General features: G+C 45.9%; 1 protein-coding gene across 1 annotated transcript in view; it reads left to right on the top strand.

Annotated features, from left to right (window-relative positions):
• Positions 1-13,547, top strand: part of LOC132824599 (transcription factor E2F7-like) — a 47,615-nt gene that overhangs the window by 9,468 nt on the left and 24,600 nt on the right. The window contains exons 4-7 of the mRNA XM_060839186.1: positions 3,260-3,428; positions 5,213-5,506; positions 8,310-8,471; positions 13,286-13,423. Of these exons, the coding sequence (XP_060695169.1) occupies positions 3,260-3,428; positions 5,213-5,506; positions 8,310-8,471; positions 13,286-13,423 (763 nt within the window). The remainder of the gene's footprint in view (positions 1-3,259; positions 3,429-5,212; positions 5,507-8,309; positions 8,472-13,285; positions 13,424-13,547) is intronic.

The raw sequence follows: 13,547 nt of genomic DNA, 5'->3' as shown, positions 1-13,547 counted from the left end.
GAATGGTTAACCCACAGACAACAAAGGGAGAGAATTCATGGGCTTTTTTCAGTTTGAGAACCTTAACAAAGTGGAATTTCACAAGGATCAACCCTCAGTCTTTGATTATTTCCCATTTAGTACTAATGAATTGGAAGAGGAAGCCAAGGGGGGTGTATCCAAGTTTACTGCTGATACAAACATGGGTAGGAGCGTGTGCTGTGAGGACAGAAATCTGCAAGAGGGTTTTGATAGGTTGCCTAAGAGTAGGGAAGTGTGAGGTCATGCACCTTGGTTTACATCAAGTAGATTGGACGGGGTGGTGTTTGTGCAGTGCGTCCAGGAAGCTTTTCTAACTCAATATGTAGATTGTCCGACCAGAGGGGAGGCCATATTGGATTTGGTACTCGGTAACGAACCGGGACACGTGATGGGCTTGTTAGTGGGTGAGCATTTTGGTGATGGTGACCACAATTCTGTGACTTTCACCTTGGTTATTCGATTACTTAGTGTGGAAACAGGCCCTTCGGCCCAACAAGTCCACACCGACCCGCCGAAGCGCAACCCACCCATACCCCTACATTTACCCCTTACCTAACACTATGGGCAATTTAGCATGGCCAATTCACCTGACCCGCACATCTTTGGACTGAGATGGAGAGAGATAGGTGCATGCAACAGGGTAGGTTTTACAATGGGGGAAGGGTAAATACGATGCTGCAAGACAGGATCTGAGGAGCATACATTGGGAGCATAGACTGTCAGGGAAGGATGTTGTTGAAATGTGGAACTTTTTCAAGGAACAGATAGGACATGTCCTTGATATGTATGTACCTGTCAGGCAGGAAAGATATGGTTGTGTGAGGGAACCTTGGTTGACGAGGGAGGTTGAATGTCTAGTAAAGAGGAAGAAGGAAGCTTACATAAGGTTGAGGAAACAGGGTTCAGACAGTGTTGGAGGGATACAGGGTAGCCAGGAGGGAGCTGAAGAAAGGGATTAGGAGAGCTAAGAGAGGGTGTGAAAAATCTTTGGCGGGTAGGATCAAAGATAACCCCAAGGCCTTTTATGCGTATGTGAGAAACATGAGAATGATGAGAACGAGGGTAGGTCTGATAAAGGACAGTAGTGGGAGACTGTGTATTGAGTCAGAAGAGATAGGAGAGGTCTTGAATGAGTACTTTTCTTCAATATTTACAAATGAGAGGGACCGTATTGTTGAAGAGGAGAGTGTGAAACGGACTGGTAAGCTAGAGGAGATACTTGTTAGGAAGGAAGATGTGTTGGGCATTTTGAACAACTTGAGGATAGACAAGTCCCCTGGGCCTGACGGGATATATCCTAGGATTATGTGGGAAGCAAGAGAGGAAATTGCAGAACCGTTGGCAATGATCTTTTCATCTTCACGGTCAACGGGGGTGGTACCAGGGGACTAGAGAGTGGCGAATGTTGTGCCCCTGTTCAAAAAAGGGAATAGGGATAACCCTGGGAATTACAGGCCAGTTAGTCTTATTTCGGTCGTAGGCAAAGTAATGGAAAGGGTACTGAGGGATAGGATTTATGAGTATCTGGAAAGACAATGCTTGATTAGGGACAGCCAGCACGGATTTGTGAGGGGTAGGTCTTGTCTTACGAGTCTTATTGAATTCTTTGAGGAGGTGACCAAGCATGTGGATGAGGGTAGAGCAGTGGATGTAGTGTACATGGATTTTAGTAAGGCATTCGATAAGGTTCCCCATGGTAGGCTTATGCAGAAAGTCAGGAGGCATGGGATAGTGGGAAGTTTGGCCAGTTGGATAGAGAACTGGCTAACTGGTTGAAGTCAGAGAGTGGTGATTGATGGTAAATATTCAGCCTGGAGCCCAGTTACAAGTGGAGTTCCACAGGGATCAGTTCTGGGTCCTCTGCTGTTTGTAATTTTTATTAATGACTTGGAAGAGGGAGTCGATGGGTGGGTCAGTAAATTTGCAGACTATACGAAGATTGGTGGAGTTGTGGATAGTGAGGAGGGCTGTTGTCGGCTGCAAAGGGACTTAGATATGATGCAGAGTTGGGCTGAGGAGTGGCAGATGGAGTTCAACCCTGCCAAGTGTGAGGTTGTCCATTTTGGAAGAACAAATAAGAATGCAGAATACAGGGTTAACGGTAGGGTTCTTAGTCAGGTGGAGGAGCAGAGGGATCTTGGGGTCTATGTTCATAGCTCTTTGAACGTTGCCACGCGGGTGGATAGAGCTTGTAAGAAGACCTATGGTGTATTAGCGTTCATTAGCAGAGGGATTGAATTCAAGAGTCGTGAGGTGATGTTGCAGCTGTATAGGACCTTGGTAAGGCCACATTTGGAGTACTGTGGGCAGTTCTGGTCACCTCACTTTAGGAAAGATGTGGAAGCTTTGGAGATGGTGCAGAGGAGATTTACCAGCATGTTGCCTGGAATGGAGAATTGGTCGTACGAGGATAGGTTGAGAGTGCTAGGCCTTTTCTCATTGGAACGGCGAAGGATGAGGGGTGACTTGATAGAGGTTTATAAGATGATCAGGGGAATAGATAGAGTAGACAGTCAGAGACTATTTCCCCGGGTACAACAGAGTGTGACAAGGGTGTCAAGGATGTTACAAATTTAAGGTGAAGGATGGAAGGTATGGGGGGGATGTCAGGGATAGGTTCTTTACCCAGAGAGTGGGGGGGGGGCATGGAATGCGCTGCCTGTGGGAGTGGCAGAGTCAGAATCATTGGTGACCTTTAAGCGGCAATTGAATAGGTACATGGATAGGTGCTTAAGCTAGGACAAATGTTTGGCACAACATCGTGGGCTGAAGGGCCTGTTCTGTGCTGTGTTGTTCGATGTTCTATGTTGGTTGGAAGAATCGAAAGGCAGACTAATATTTAAATGGAGAGAGACACACAAAAGGTGCAGCCTAGGGAGATCTGAATGTTGTAATGTATGAAACACACAAGGTTAGGATACGATAGCTCTCTCAGAGAGGGAGACAACAGATACGGGGTTTAACCGAGGGGTCACCACACCTCATAAGGGGAGAGATTGGGAAAAAGAGACTTTTATGGTGACCTCAGCTGGTGCAGGAATTGAACCCGTGGTGTTGACATCACTCTGAATTCCAAACCAGCCAACTGAGCTGGCCTGAATTTGGATTCCTCTCGAGATTTTGATCAAAGATCTTTTTTAATTTGGCGTTGGGAGTGTGTGACTGTCCAGAGGTGTTCCTGACCAGCAGTTGGAGAGGATTATGTAAAATACAAAAGGGTTCTTTATTTCACATCCAGCTCGACTCGATCACTGAAGCCGCCACTGACGAATTGGAACAACAACGGCCAAGCAGGAAACAAAAAAGTCTGGGGCTTCTTTGCCAGAAATTCCTGGCACGTTATCCGAATCATCCTGTGTCATCTGAGAAAACAGAAATTTCCCTGGATGAAGTGGCAACTGACCTTGGTAAGTGTGTAATGGTTGGGGGGGGGGGGGAGGGCTTACATGCTGGTAAAGGTGTAGAGAGCCCAGTGTTAGATTTATCCCTGTCTTTCAGCTCCAAGCAGAATGTGAGTGATGGCTGTAGTCAGAGCAAGTGGGTATCTGAGGTTTGAGTGAACAAGGAGGTGAGATGAAGGATTGGGAAATTGAGTGCAAGAACTGAAACCATCACAGGACATGCACCAATGTTTATCCTTATAAAACAGGATCACTCGAAACCAATTGGCTCAGTCACTGTCTTGTTGCTGTTGTGTACTGAATGAGTTGAGTATAATCCAGTAGTGACTGTCTCAAGTGTCTTATTGGCTGCGTACAAAGGGCAGCGCAGTGGTTAGCACCGCAACTCCCAGCACCATGGCCCTGGGTTCAATTCCCACCTCAGGCGACTGTCTGTGTGGAGTTTGCACATTCTCCCTGTGTCAGTGCGGGTTTTCTCTGGGTACTCCGGTTTCCTCCCACACTCCAAAGTTGTGCATTAGTCAGAAGAGAATGTGTCTGGGTGGGTTGCTGTTCAGAGGATCAGTATTGGACTTGTTGGGCCAAAGGGTCTGATTCCACACTGTAGGGATTCTAATCTAATTGGAACAGTACAGGGACTGGCCTTTTGGCCCATCAAGACTGTGCCAAGATGTGATGCCATTCTAAACTAAAAATCTTTTGCCTCTGTGTGATCTGTATCCCTGTATTCCCTGCCTATTCATCTCACTGTCAAGATGCCTCTAAAACATTGCCATTGTATCCATCTCCATCGCCTCTTCCCCAGTGCACTCCAGGCACTTACACCCTCTGTGTTTTTAAAAACAAACCTGCCTCTCACATCTCCTTTAAACACGCGCGCACACACGTGCACACGCACACACATCATTGACATTGCTACTCTGGGGAAAAGACAAACAAAACAACAAAAGGGAAGTCCAACACAGGAACAGGCCCTTCGGCCCTCCAAGCCTGTGCTGATCATCATGCTCTAACTAAAGTAAAAAACCCATCTCCCTCTGTTCCCTCCCTATTCATGTAACCATCCAGATGCCTCTTAAATGTCACCAAAATGCCTGATTCTCCCACCTCTTCTGGCACTGTGTTCCAGGCTCCTACCCCTCTCTGAATGAAAAACTTCCCTCGCACATCTCCCTTCAACTTTCCCCCTCCCACCTTGAACCTGTGCCCCTTGTAATTGAAACATCAACCCTAGGATAAAGCCTCTGACTATCGACTGTACCCATGCGTCTTGTAAGTTAGTAAAGCCTTAAGGTTGACCCTCTAGTTGTTTAGGATATCCTGAAGTTATGAATGGTGCTACGTAAATATAATTCTTTTAAAGTAGAATTGGGGGCAATTTAATATTGTATTAGGAACAGAGGATGAGGAAGAAAAACCAAATACGCTTTTTAAAATCTCTCCCAATGTTTCCACAGCTAGAAGATTTAGACTCCACACCCTGCATTTTTAGTGCCCAGTTGTTAGTTAGCCATTGTTAACTTCTATCACGGTCAGTAGGCTAGAGTACAGTGTATCTGCGGCAACTGTACAGACACAGGGCTGCTGCTGCACTCAGTTTGTCAATGCTGAGGTGAACAGTGAGCTGTTGATTTTGTAGGTTTGTGTTTAACCCTGTAGCAGTCCATCTCTCCTGAGTTTACTGCCCTGTTTGCAGCGATGACATCAGCAGCAGCTGAACAGCTTCACTGTGAATACAGGACCAGAGTGTGGCTTGTCTCACTGCGAAGGGTTGAATTTTTCTTCCACAGGAGTGGAACGCAGACGGATTTACGACATTGTAAATGTCTTGGAGTCTCTTCAGCTGGTCAGCCGGATGGCGAAGAACCAGTATTCCTGGCATGGCATGTTAGGGCTCGAACAAACCCTGTCCACGTTAAAGAGGAGGGGGGAACAGCATGGCTATGCCAGGCAGCTGGCTCTCGCCCACCACAAGGAGCTGGACTCTGAGGAAATGGAGAAGGGAGCGAGTGCCCAAGAACGATGGAGCTGCAACCAGGAGCTGAACAAGGAATCGCAGCCTGTGGAGGTGGAGAATAAATCGGGTAAGATTGATGTGCGCTGGCGCGATCTGAAAACCATTTTGTCTGCACCCTCTGACCACACCAGCACGAATGCTGTATTCAGTCAATACATTCATAGTCACTGAACAATTTGTGGAAGTTGGCCTTTTGAGCCTGCACCATCATTTGCAAGAATGGCGATGGTCCACTTCAGTTCCACACTCCCCTTCGATTCTCTCTGGGTACAGCCAGTACCTGCCTTCCTGAATACTTCCAGCAGCAGCTGCCATTAAAACAAATCATTCAGCTTGTTATCTTACAGCTGGGTTTTGGGATCCTGCTGTGCACAAAATGGCTGCTGCGTTTCCTATACTGCAGTTGAATAATTTGGGCCAATGAAATTAATCTCACCAAGTGTCCGTGGTTACTCAGAGCCCCCGGTGTTTATGATGTCTCAAGGTGCCAGCTGGTATTGAGCATTCATAGAACATAGAAAAATACAGCGCAGTACAGGCCCTTTGGCCCTTGATGTTGCGCCGACCCAAGCCCACCTAACCTACACTAGCCCACTATCCTCCATATGCCTATCCAATGCCCGTTTAAATGCCCATAACGAGGGAGAGTCCACCATTGCTACTGGCAGGGCATTCCATGAACTCACGACTCGCTGAGTAAAGAATTTACCCCTAACATCTGTCCTATACCTACCACCCCTTAATTTAAAGCTATGCCCCCTCGTAATAGCTGACTCCATACGTGGAAAAAGGTTCTCATGGTCAACCCTATCTAAATCCCTGATAATCTTGTACACCTCTATCAAGTCACCCCTAAACCTTCTTTTCTCCAATGAGAACAGCCCCAAGTGCCTCAGCCTTTCCTCATACAATCTTCCTACCATACCAGGCAACATCCTGGTAAACCTCCTCTGCACCCGTTCCAATGCCTCCACATCCTTCCTATAGTATGGCGACCAAAACTGCACACAATACTCCAGATGCGGCCGCACCAGAGTCTTATACAACTGCAACATGACCTCAGGACTCTGGAACTCAATTCCTCTACCAATAAAAGCCAGTACGCCATATGCCTTCTTCACAGCACTATTTACCTGGGTGGCAACTTTCAGAGATCTATGTACATGGATACCAAGATCCCTCTGCTCATCCACACTACCAAGTATTCGACCATTAGCCCAGTACTCCATCTTCTTGTTACTCTTACCAAAGTGAATCACTTCACACTTACCTACATTGAACTCTATTTGCCACCTTTCTGCCCAGCTCTGCAGCTTATCTATATCCCGCTGTAACCTGCCACATCCTTCCTCACTGTCAACAACTCCACCGACTTTCGTATCATCCGCAAACTTGCTCACCCAACCTTCTAGCCCTTCCTCCAGGTCATTTATAAAAATGACAAACAGCAATGGTCCCAAAACAGATCCTTGTGGAACACCGCTAGTAACTGCACTCCAAGATGAACCTTTACCATCAACTACTACCCTCTGTCTTCTTCCAGCCAGCCAATTCCTAATCTAAACCTCCAGCTCCCCCTCAATGCCATACCTCTGTATTTTTTGCAGTAGCCTTCCATGGGGAACCTTATCAAACGCCTTACTAAAATCCATATACACCACATCTACCGCTTTACCCTTGTCCACCTCCTCCTTAGTCACCTTCTCAAAGAATTCAATAAGGTTTGTGAGGCACGACCTGCCCTTCACAAAACCATGCTGACTATCCTTGATCACATTATTCCTATCCAGATGTTCATAAATACTATCCCTTACAATTCTAAGACTTTGTCCACAACAGAAGTGAGACTCACCAGCCTATAGTTGCTAGGGTTATCCCTACTCCCCTTCTTGAACAAGGAAACCACATTTGCTATCCTCCAGTCTTCTGGCACTATTCCTGTAGACAACGAGGACATAAAAATCAAGGCTAATCTCTTCAGCCTCCACACGCAACTTCCCACTACTATCCTTGATGGGACCTATTCCTACCCTAGTCATTCTTTTATTCCTGACATACCTATAGAAAGCCTTTGGGTTTTCCCTAATCCTACCAACCAAGGACTTTTCATGTCCCCTCCTTGCTGCTCTTAGCTCTCTCTTTAGATCCTTCCTGGCTACCTTATAACTCTCAATCGCCCCAACTGAACCTTCACGCCTCATCTTTACATAGGCCGCCCTCTTCCCTTTAACAAGGGATTCCAATTCCTTATTAAACCACGGCTCCCTCACAAGACCCTTTCCTCCCTGCCTGACAGGTACATACTTATCAACGACACTCAATAGTTGCTCCTTGAACAAGCTCCACATATCGATTGCACCCTTCTCTTGAAGCCTACTTTTCCAATCCACGCATCCTAAGTCATGCCTCACCGCATCATAATTTCCCTGCCCCCAGCTATAACTCTTGCCCTGTAGTGCACACTTATCCCTCTCCATCACTGGAGTAAAAGTCACCGAATTGCAGTCACTGTCCCCATAGTGCTCACCTACCTCCAATTCTCACACCTGGTCTGGTTCGTTACCCAGAACCAAATCCAGTATAGCCTCACCTCTGGTTGGCCTGTCTACATATTGTGTCAGGAAACCCTCCTGCACACATTGTACAAACACCAACCCATCTACAGAGGACACTGTCTCTCAGGCTGTGTTCTGCTGCTCTCTGCTGGCTCTGCAGTGAACGGCACCTGAAGAAAATCAAATCAACTTCACTCTCCTCTCTCCAATGGAATTTATATAAATATCTTTTCTCCTATTGGACAACATACCAAATCTGAATGAGTTGAGGCTTTTGTTTACCTTGTGTTCACACTTTTTTTTTCTCTCTTTCAGCTTTGCTGAATAGCAGAAAGGACAAGTCTCTGCGCATCATGACAGAGAAATTTGTGATGCTTTTCCTTGTATCAGAACCAAAAACGGTGGCTCTTGATATTGCTGCTAAAGTCCTGATTGAAGAGAGTCAGCAGGACTCAGCTGATAACAGCAAGTTTAAAAGTAAGTGAAACAAACACAAACTTCTACTCACTCACTGGAAATCAGAAGTAAAGCATTGTGGAAAACATTCACCAACATCAGAGAGAGAAATTGAGTTACCAATTAAAATGATGGGTGATCATTGTGCTGGAATATTAACGCTGTTTTTCTCTATCTAAAGATACCGTCAGACCTGGTGAGTATTTTCATTGTTATCTGTCAGCTTCCCGATCACCTGGAATACAGGGAGAACTCGCCGTTTGGATACAGAACTGGCTCAAAGGTAGAAGACAGAGGGTGGTGGTGGAGGGTTGTTTTTCAGATTGGAGGCCTGTGACCAGTGGAGTGCCACAAGGATCGGTGCTGGGCCCTCTACTTTTTGTCGTTTATACAAATGATTTGGATGTGAGAATAGGAGGTATAGTTAGTAAGTTTGCAGATGACACCAAGATTGGAGGTGTAGTGGACAGAGAAGGGTTTCCTCAGATTACAACAGGATCAGATGGGTCAATGGACTGAGAAGTGGTAGATGGACTTTAAATTAGATAAATGTGAGGTGCTGCATTTTGGAAAGGCAATTAGAGGAGGACTTACACATTTAATGGTAAGGTCCTAGGGAGTGTTGCTGAACAGAGAGACCATGGAGTGCAGGTTCATAGCTCCTTGAAAGTGGATTTGCAGGTAGTTAGGATAGTGAAGAAGGCATTTGGTATGCTTTCCTTTATTGGTCAGATTATTGAGTACAGGACACCATATACAAACCACTGCAGCTGAAACTGACACCCGGAAACGGCAAGAACATCCATCAACAGACACATCGACCTGGACCCCACATACAAATCACTGCAGCTGAAACTGACACCCGGAAGCGGCAAGAACAAACCAATATAAATACCGGAAGAAACATCAAAGCAGCGCTTCACACGAGGCTCCAACAGCACTGATGATGTTCCCTAGCCAGGGAACGAAACGTTTGCAGCAAAAACTTCCAGCTCGGCGAGCAGAACCACAACAACGGATACCCGAGCTACAAATCTTCAATCAGATTGAGTACAGGAGTTGGGAGGTCATGTTGCAGCTGTATAGGACATGGGTTAGGTCACTTTTGGAACATTGTATGCAATTCTGGTCTCCTTTCTATCGGAAAGATGTTGTGAAACTTAAAAGGGTTCAGAAAAAAATTACAAGGATGTTGCCAGGATTGGAGAGTTTGAGCTACAGGGAGAGGTTGAATTGGCTGGGACTATTTTCCCTGGAGCATCAGAGGCTAAGGGATGACGTTATAAGAGGTTTATAAAATCATGAGGGGCATGGGTAGGGCTTTTCCCTGGGATGAGGGAGTCCGAAACTAGAGGGCATAGGTTTAGGGTGAGAGAGTAAAGATTTAAAAGGTTCGTAAGGGGCAACATTTTCACACAGAAGGTGGTGTGTGTATGGAATGAGCTGCCAGAGGAAGTGGTGGAGGCTGGTACAATTACAACATTTAAAAGGCATCTGGATGGAAACATGAATAGGAAGGGTTTAGAGGGATGTGGGCCAAATGCTGGCAAATGGGACCAGATTAATTTAGGATATCTGGTCAGCATGGACGGGTTGAACCAAAGGGTCTGTTTCCATGCTTTACGTCTCTTTGGCTCTGTGGTGGAACTTTTTCCTGTAGTTTTCATGTCCATATTTAGCTCCTCAGTCTACATTCTGTCTAAATCTTTTTCATTTTGTCCTGTTCTCTTTCCAGCAATTTCTGTTTTCAATTTACATTAAATGTTGGTTGAGTTGTACTACAGGTTCTACGTGTCTGTCCCTGAGATTGTGTGTGTGTGTGTGTGTGTGTGTGTGTGTGTGTGACACACACAGTTCAAAGTGAGCACTCTGAAATCGGAGATTAACTACTTTGAATGTTCTCCATTAACACTTGCCATTGCCACGTGCGAATGGGGTTTAAACACTAACTCTCTGTCTTTCTCCCTTTCTCCGAAGCTGATTGACCTTGACTTCATTTCCCCACATGTCCCTTGATTTTTTTTTAATACTTCACCAAAGATCTATCTTCTCTCTCGATCACATTAACTGACTGACTGTCCACTCCTGTCTGGGCTAGAGAATTTCAAGCATTCACTACCCTCTGAGTGAAAAGATCTCTCCTCCTCTCAGTCCAAAATGATCAACCCTTTATCCTGATTTTCAGTACCCATGTTCTAGATAGCTCAGCCAACGAGAGCACTCACTGAATGTCCTGTCAGATCTCTCCATCCTGTTTCCATGATATTACTCTCCATATTGTGGCAATGTTGATGGAGTAGAGATTCGTGAAAATGTGAGCTCCAGTCTGAAAGGGTCCCTGACGTAGCCCTTGGGAGAGAGCAGCTGTGTCGATCTTTCTGATGTGTGGGATGATGTGAGATGACCAAGGCTGCTGCTGTTCCCATCTCTTCCTCTGGAGGGAGCTCATGTTTGTCCTTTGTCCTCCTATTTGATTGGTAAACTCCAGCTGACGTTGTTATTGGTGACCAGGCTGTAGTGCCATGGAGTCTGAGTTCAACACTATCACACTCTCAATTCTTAACCTCGAGTATTAGATTCACCTTCCCGTGAGTGTATCCGTGATGTATCCAGTTTCAGAATCACATCGGATGTTGGACGCTGTGCTGTGGGCTTTGCACACTCAGCCTGTTGGGTACAGTTAGTGTCATACTGGTCACAAACAGCGTGGGGCCATTGGATGATGCGATTTGCTGGTTTTTGGGACATGTTGGGAATAATCAAGAGGAAGCAGGTTAGCTGTCATCCCATTCAGGGCACGTTTCTTATGGAACCCGACAAAAATGTTTATTCAGCAAGGATACCATGGTAAGATCATCCTTGTAAACCCCTTGGTCCCCCTCCAATGCTGGCACATCCTTCCTTAGATACTGGGTCCAAAACTGCTCTCAATATTGCAAGTGTGGTCTGACCAGAACCTTACATAGTCTGAACAGGACATCCCCGCTCTTGTATTCTAACTCTCTTGAAATGAATGTTAACATTGCATTTGCCTTCCTAACTGCCAAATGAACCTGCAGGTTAACCTGAAGAAAATCCCCAGCTAGGACACCTAAGTCTGTTTATGCTTCAGATTTCCAAAACATTTCCATGTTTAAAAATTAGTGTAAGCCTTTTATTCTTCCTACCAAAGTGCGTAACCAAACACTTTCCCCCATTGCTTTCCATCTGCCATTTCTTTGCCCAATCTCCTCACCTGTCCAAGTCTTTTTGTAACCTCCCTACTTCCTCAGTACACCCTGTCCTTCCGCCCATCTTTGTGTCATCTGTAAATGGAGCAACAATGCCCTAATTTCCTTTGTCCAGGTCATTGGTGTATAACGTGAATAGTTGTGACCCCAACACTGGCCCCTGTGGAACTCCACTAGTCACCAGCTGCCACCTTGAAAGCTGCCATCCCAGTTTCCCCACCCTCTGCCTATCACCAGTTAGCCAATCCCCTATCTACACCACTCGCTTACCGCTAACACCAAGGGCTCATCTTATTTAGCAGCTTCATGTGCAGCACCTTATCAAAGGCCTTCTGGAAATCCAAATACATCACATCCAGTGGCTCTCCTTTGTCTAACTTACTCATTACCTCCTCAAAGAATTCTAATAGATATACAAGGCAGAACCTCCCCTGAACAAAGCCCGACTGACTCCGCCCTATTTTAGCATATACTTCCAAGTACTCCACAATCTCATCCTTAATAATGGACTCTAAAATCTTACCAATGACTGAGGCCAGGCTAACCGATCTATAGTTTCCTGTCTTCTGCCTCCCTCCCTTCTTAAACAGGGCGGTTACATTAGCCATTTGCAGTCCTGTGGGACCCTCCCTGATACCAGTGATTCCTGAAAGATCCCCACCAATGCCCCTACAATCCCCTCAGCAACCTCCTTCTGAACTCTGGGGGTGTAGTCCATCTGGGCTGGGTGATTTATCCACCTTCAGTTTCTCCAGCACCTGCTGTTTACTGATGGCCACAGCACTCACCTCTGCCCCCGACACACTCGATGTTCTGGTTTGTTGCTGGTGTCTTCCCCTGTATTTTGGGTGGATACTGACTCTCTGTGGTATCAGCTGTAAGTTGTTGTGACCTGTTGTTGCAGTGTAGATGTGTGTGACCTCCTCAAGTGGGTATCACAGCACGGTGTCCAACATTTAGATGTGATTCTGCAAGTCAGTAACATTTTCCTGAGAGTATGAAGAATTAAACTGACAACTGAATTGAAATTGTGTCTTGAGTTCTGTGCGGTGCACTGTGTGTTCTGGAAGCTGCGTTCATTAATACAAAGGGCCCTGTACACTCCAGACAGAACATAAACACACTATAGCCGGTTCAATTCAACCAAGTAGCTGGCGGCCATTTTGTGATTCGTTCCTCAGGGCAATGCCTCCACCAATCAGAGTCTGTTTGCCTTTGTTAAAATGTAAAGCCTGGCAGTTAACTTTCTTTACTGGATGCATCCCCCTAGAGCAATGTCCCTAACAATCCGAGTCCATTCGCCAACAAGTCAGGACTCTTCCACTCAGCACAAATGTTGGTTAAATAGTAATCCTGTGAGGTGTTCTGATCACTGCCACTCACAGTGCTTTAACAAGATGCCCTTTTTCCTCAGCAATACCTTTTCCCATTTTATCAAACAACTCTTTGGTTGAAAGAAAAGCAGTGACTTTTGTCTGACACACAGGCAGACCTGTGGGAATTCCAGACCCCTCCCCCACCAATGCCAAATTCTGATCTCAATAAGGTGATAATTGATTCCTATTAAAATGTTTACCTACCTTTCCCATTTGTTTTCCTTCCCAGCTAAGATCCGTAGACTGTACGACATTGCCAACGTGTTGACCAGTTTGGGACTCATCAAGAAAGTTCATGTGACTGAAGAAAAGGGCCGGAAACCAGCGTTCAAATGGGTTGGGCCTGTCCATCAGAACCAGGCAGATGGTGAGTGTGGCACAGTGCCATGTGTTGGTAACATCACAAGCATTGCATTGACTGAAGACTTGGAACAGACACTCTGTTCCCCTTCCCTCACCTCTTCCCACCCCGCCCATCCAAAAAGCAAAAA

Source organism: Hemiscyllium ocellatum, chromosome 19, assembly GCF_020745735.1.
Source record: "Hemiscyllium ocellatum isolate sHemOce1 chromosome 19, sHemOce1.pat.X.cur, whole genome shotgun sequence".
In the NCBI taxonomy this organism is placed as follows: domain Eukaryota; kingdom Metazoa; phylum Chordata; class Chondrichthyes; order Orectolobiformes; family Hemiscylliidae; genus Hemiscyllium; species Hemiscyllium ocellatum.
The sequence above is the reverse complement of the archived record's forward strand: the minus strand, read 5'-3'. Positions and strand labels throughout refer to the sequence as shown.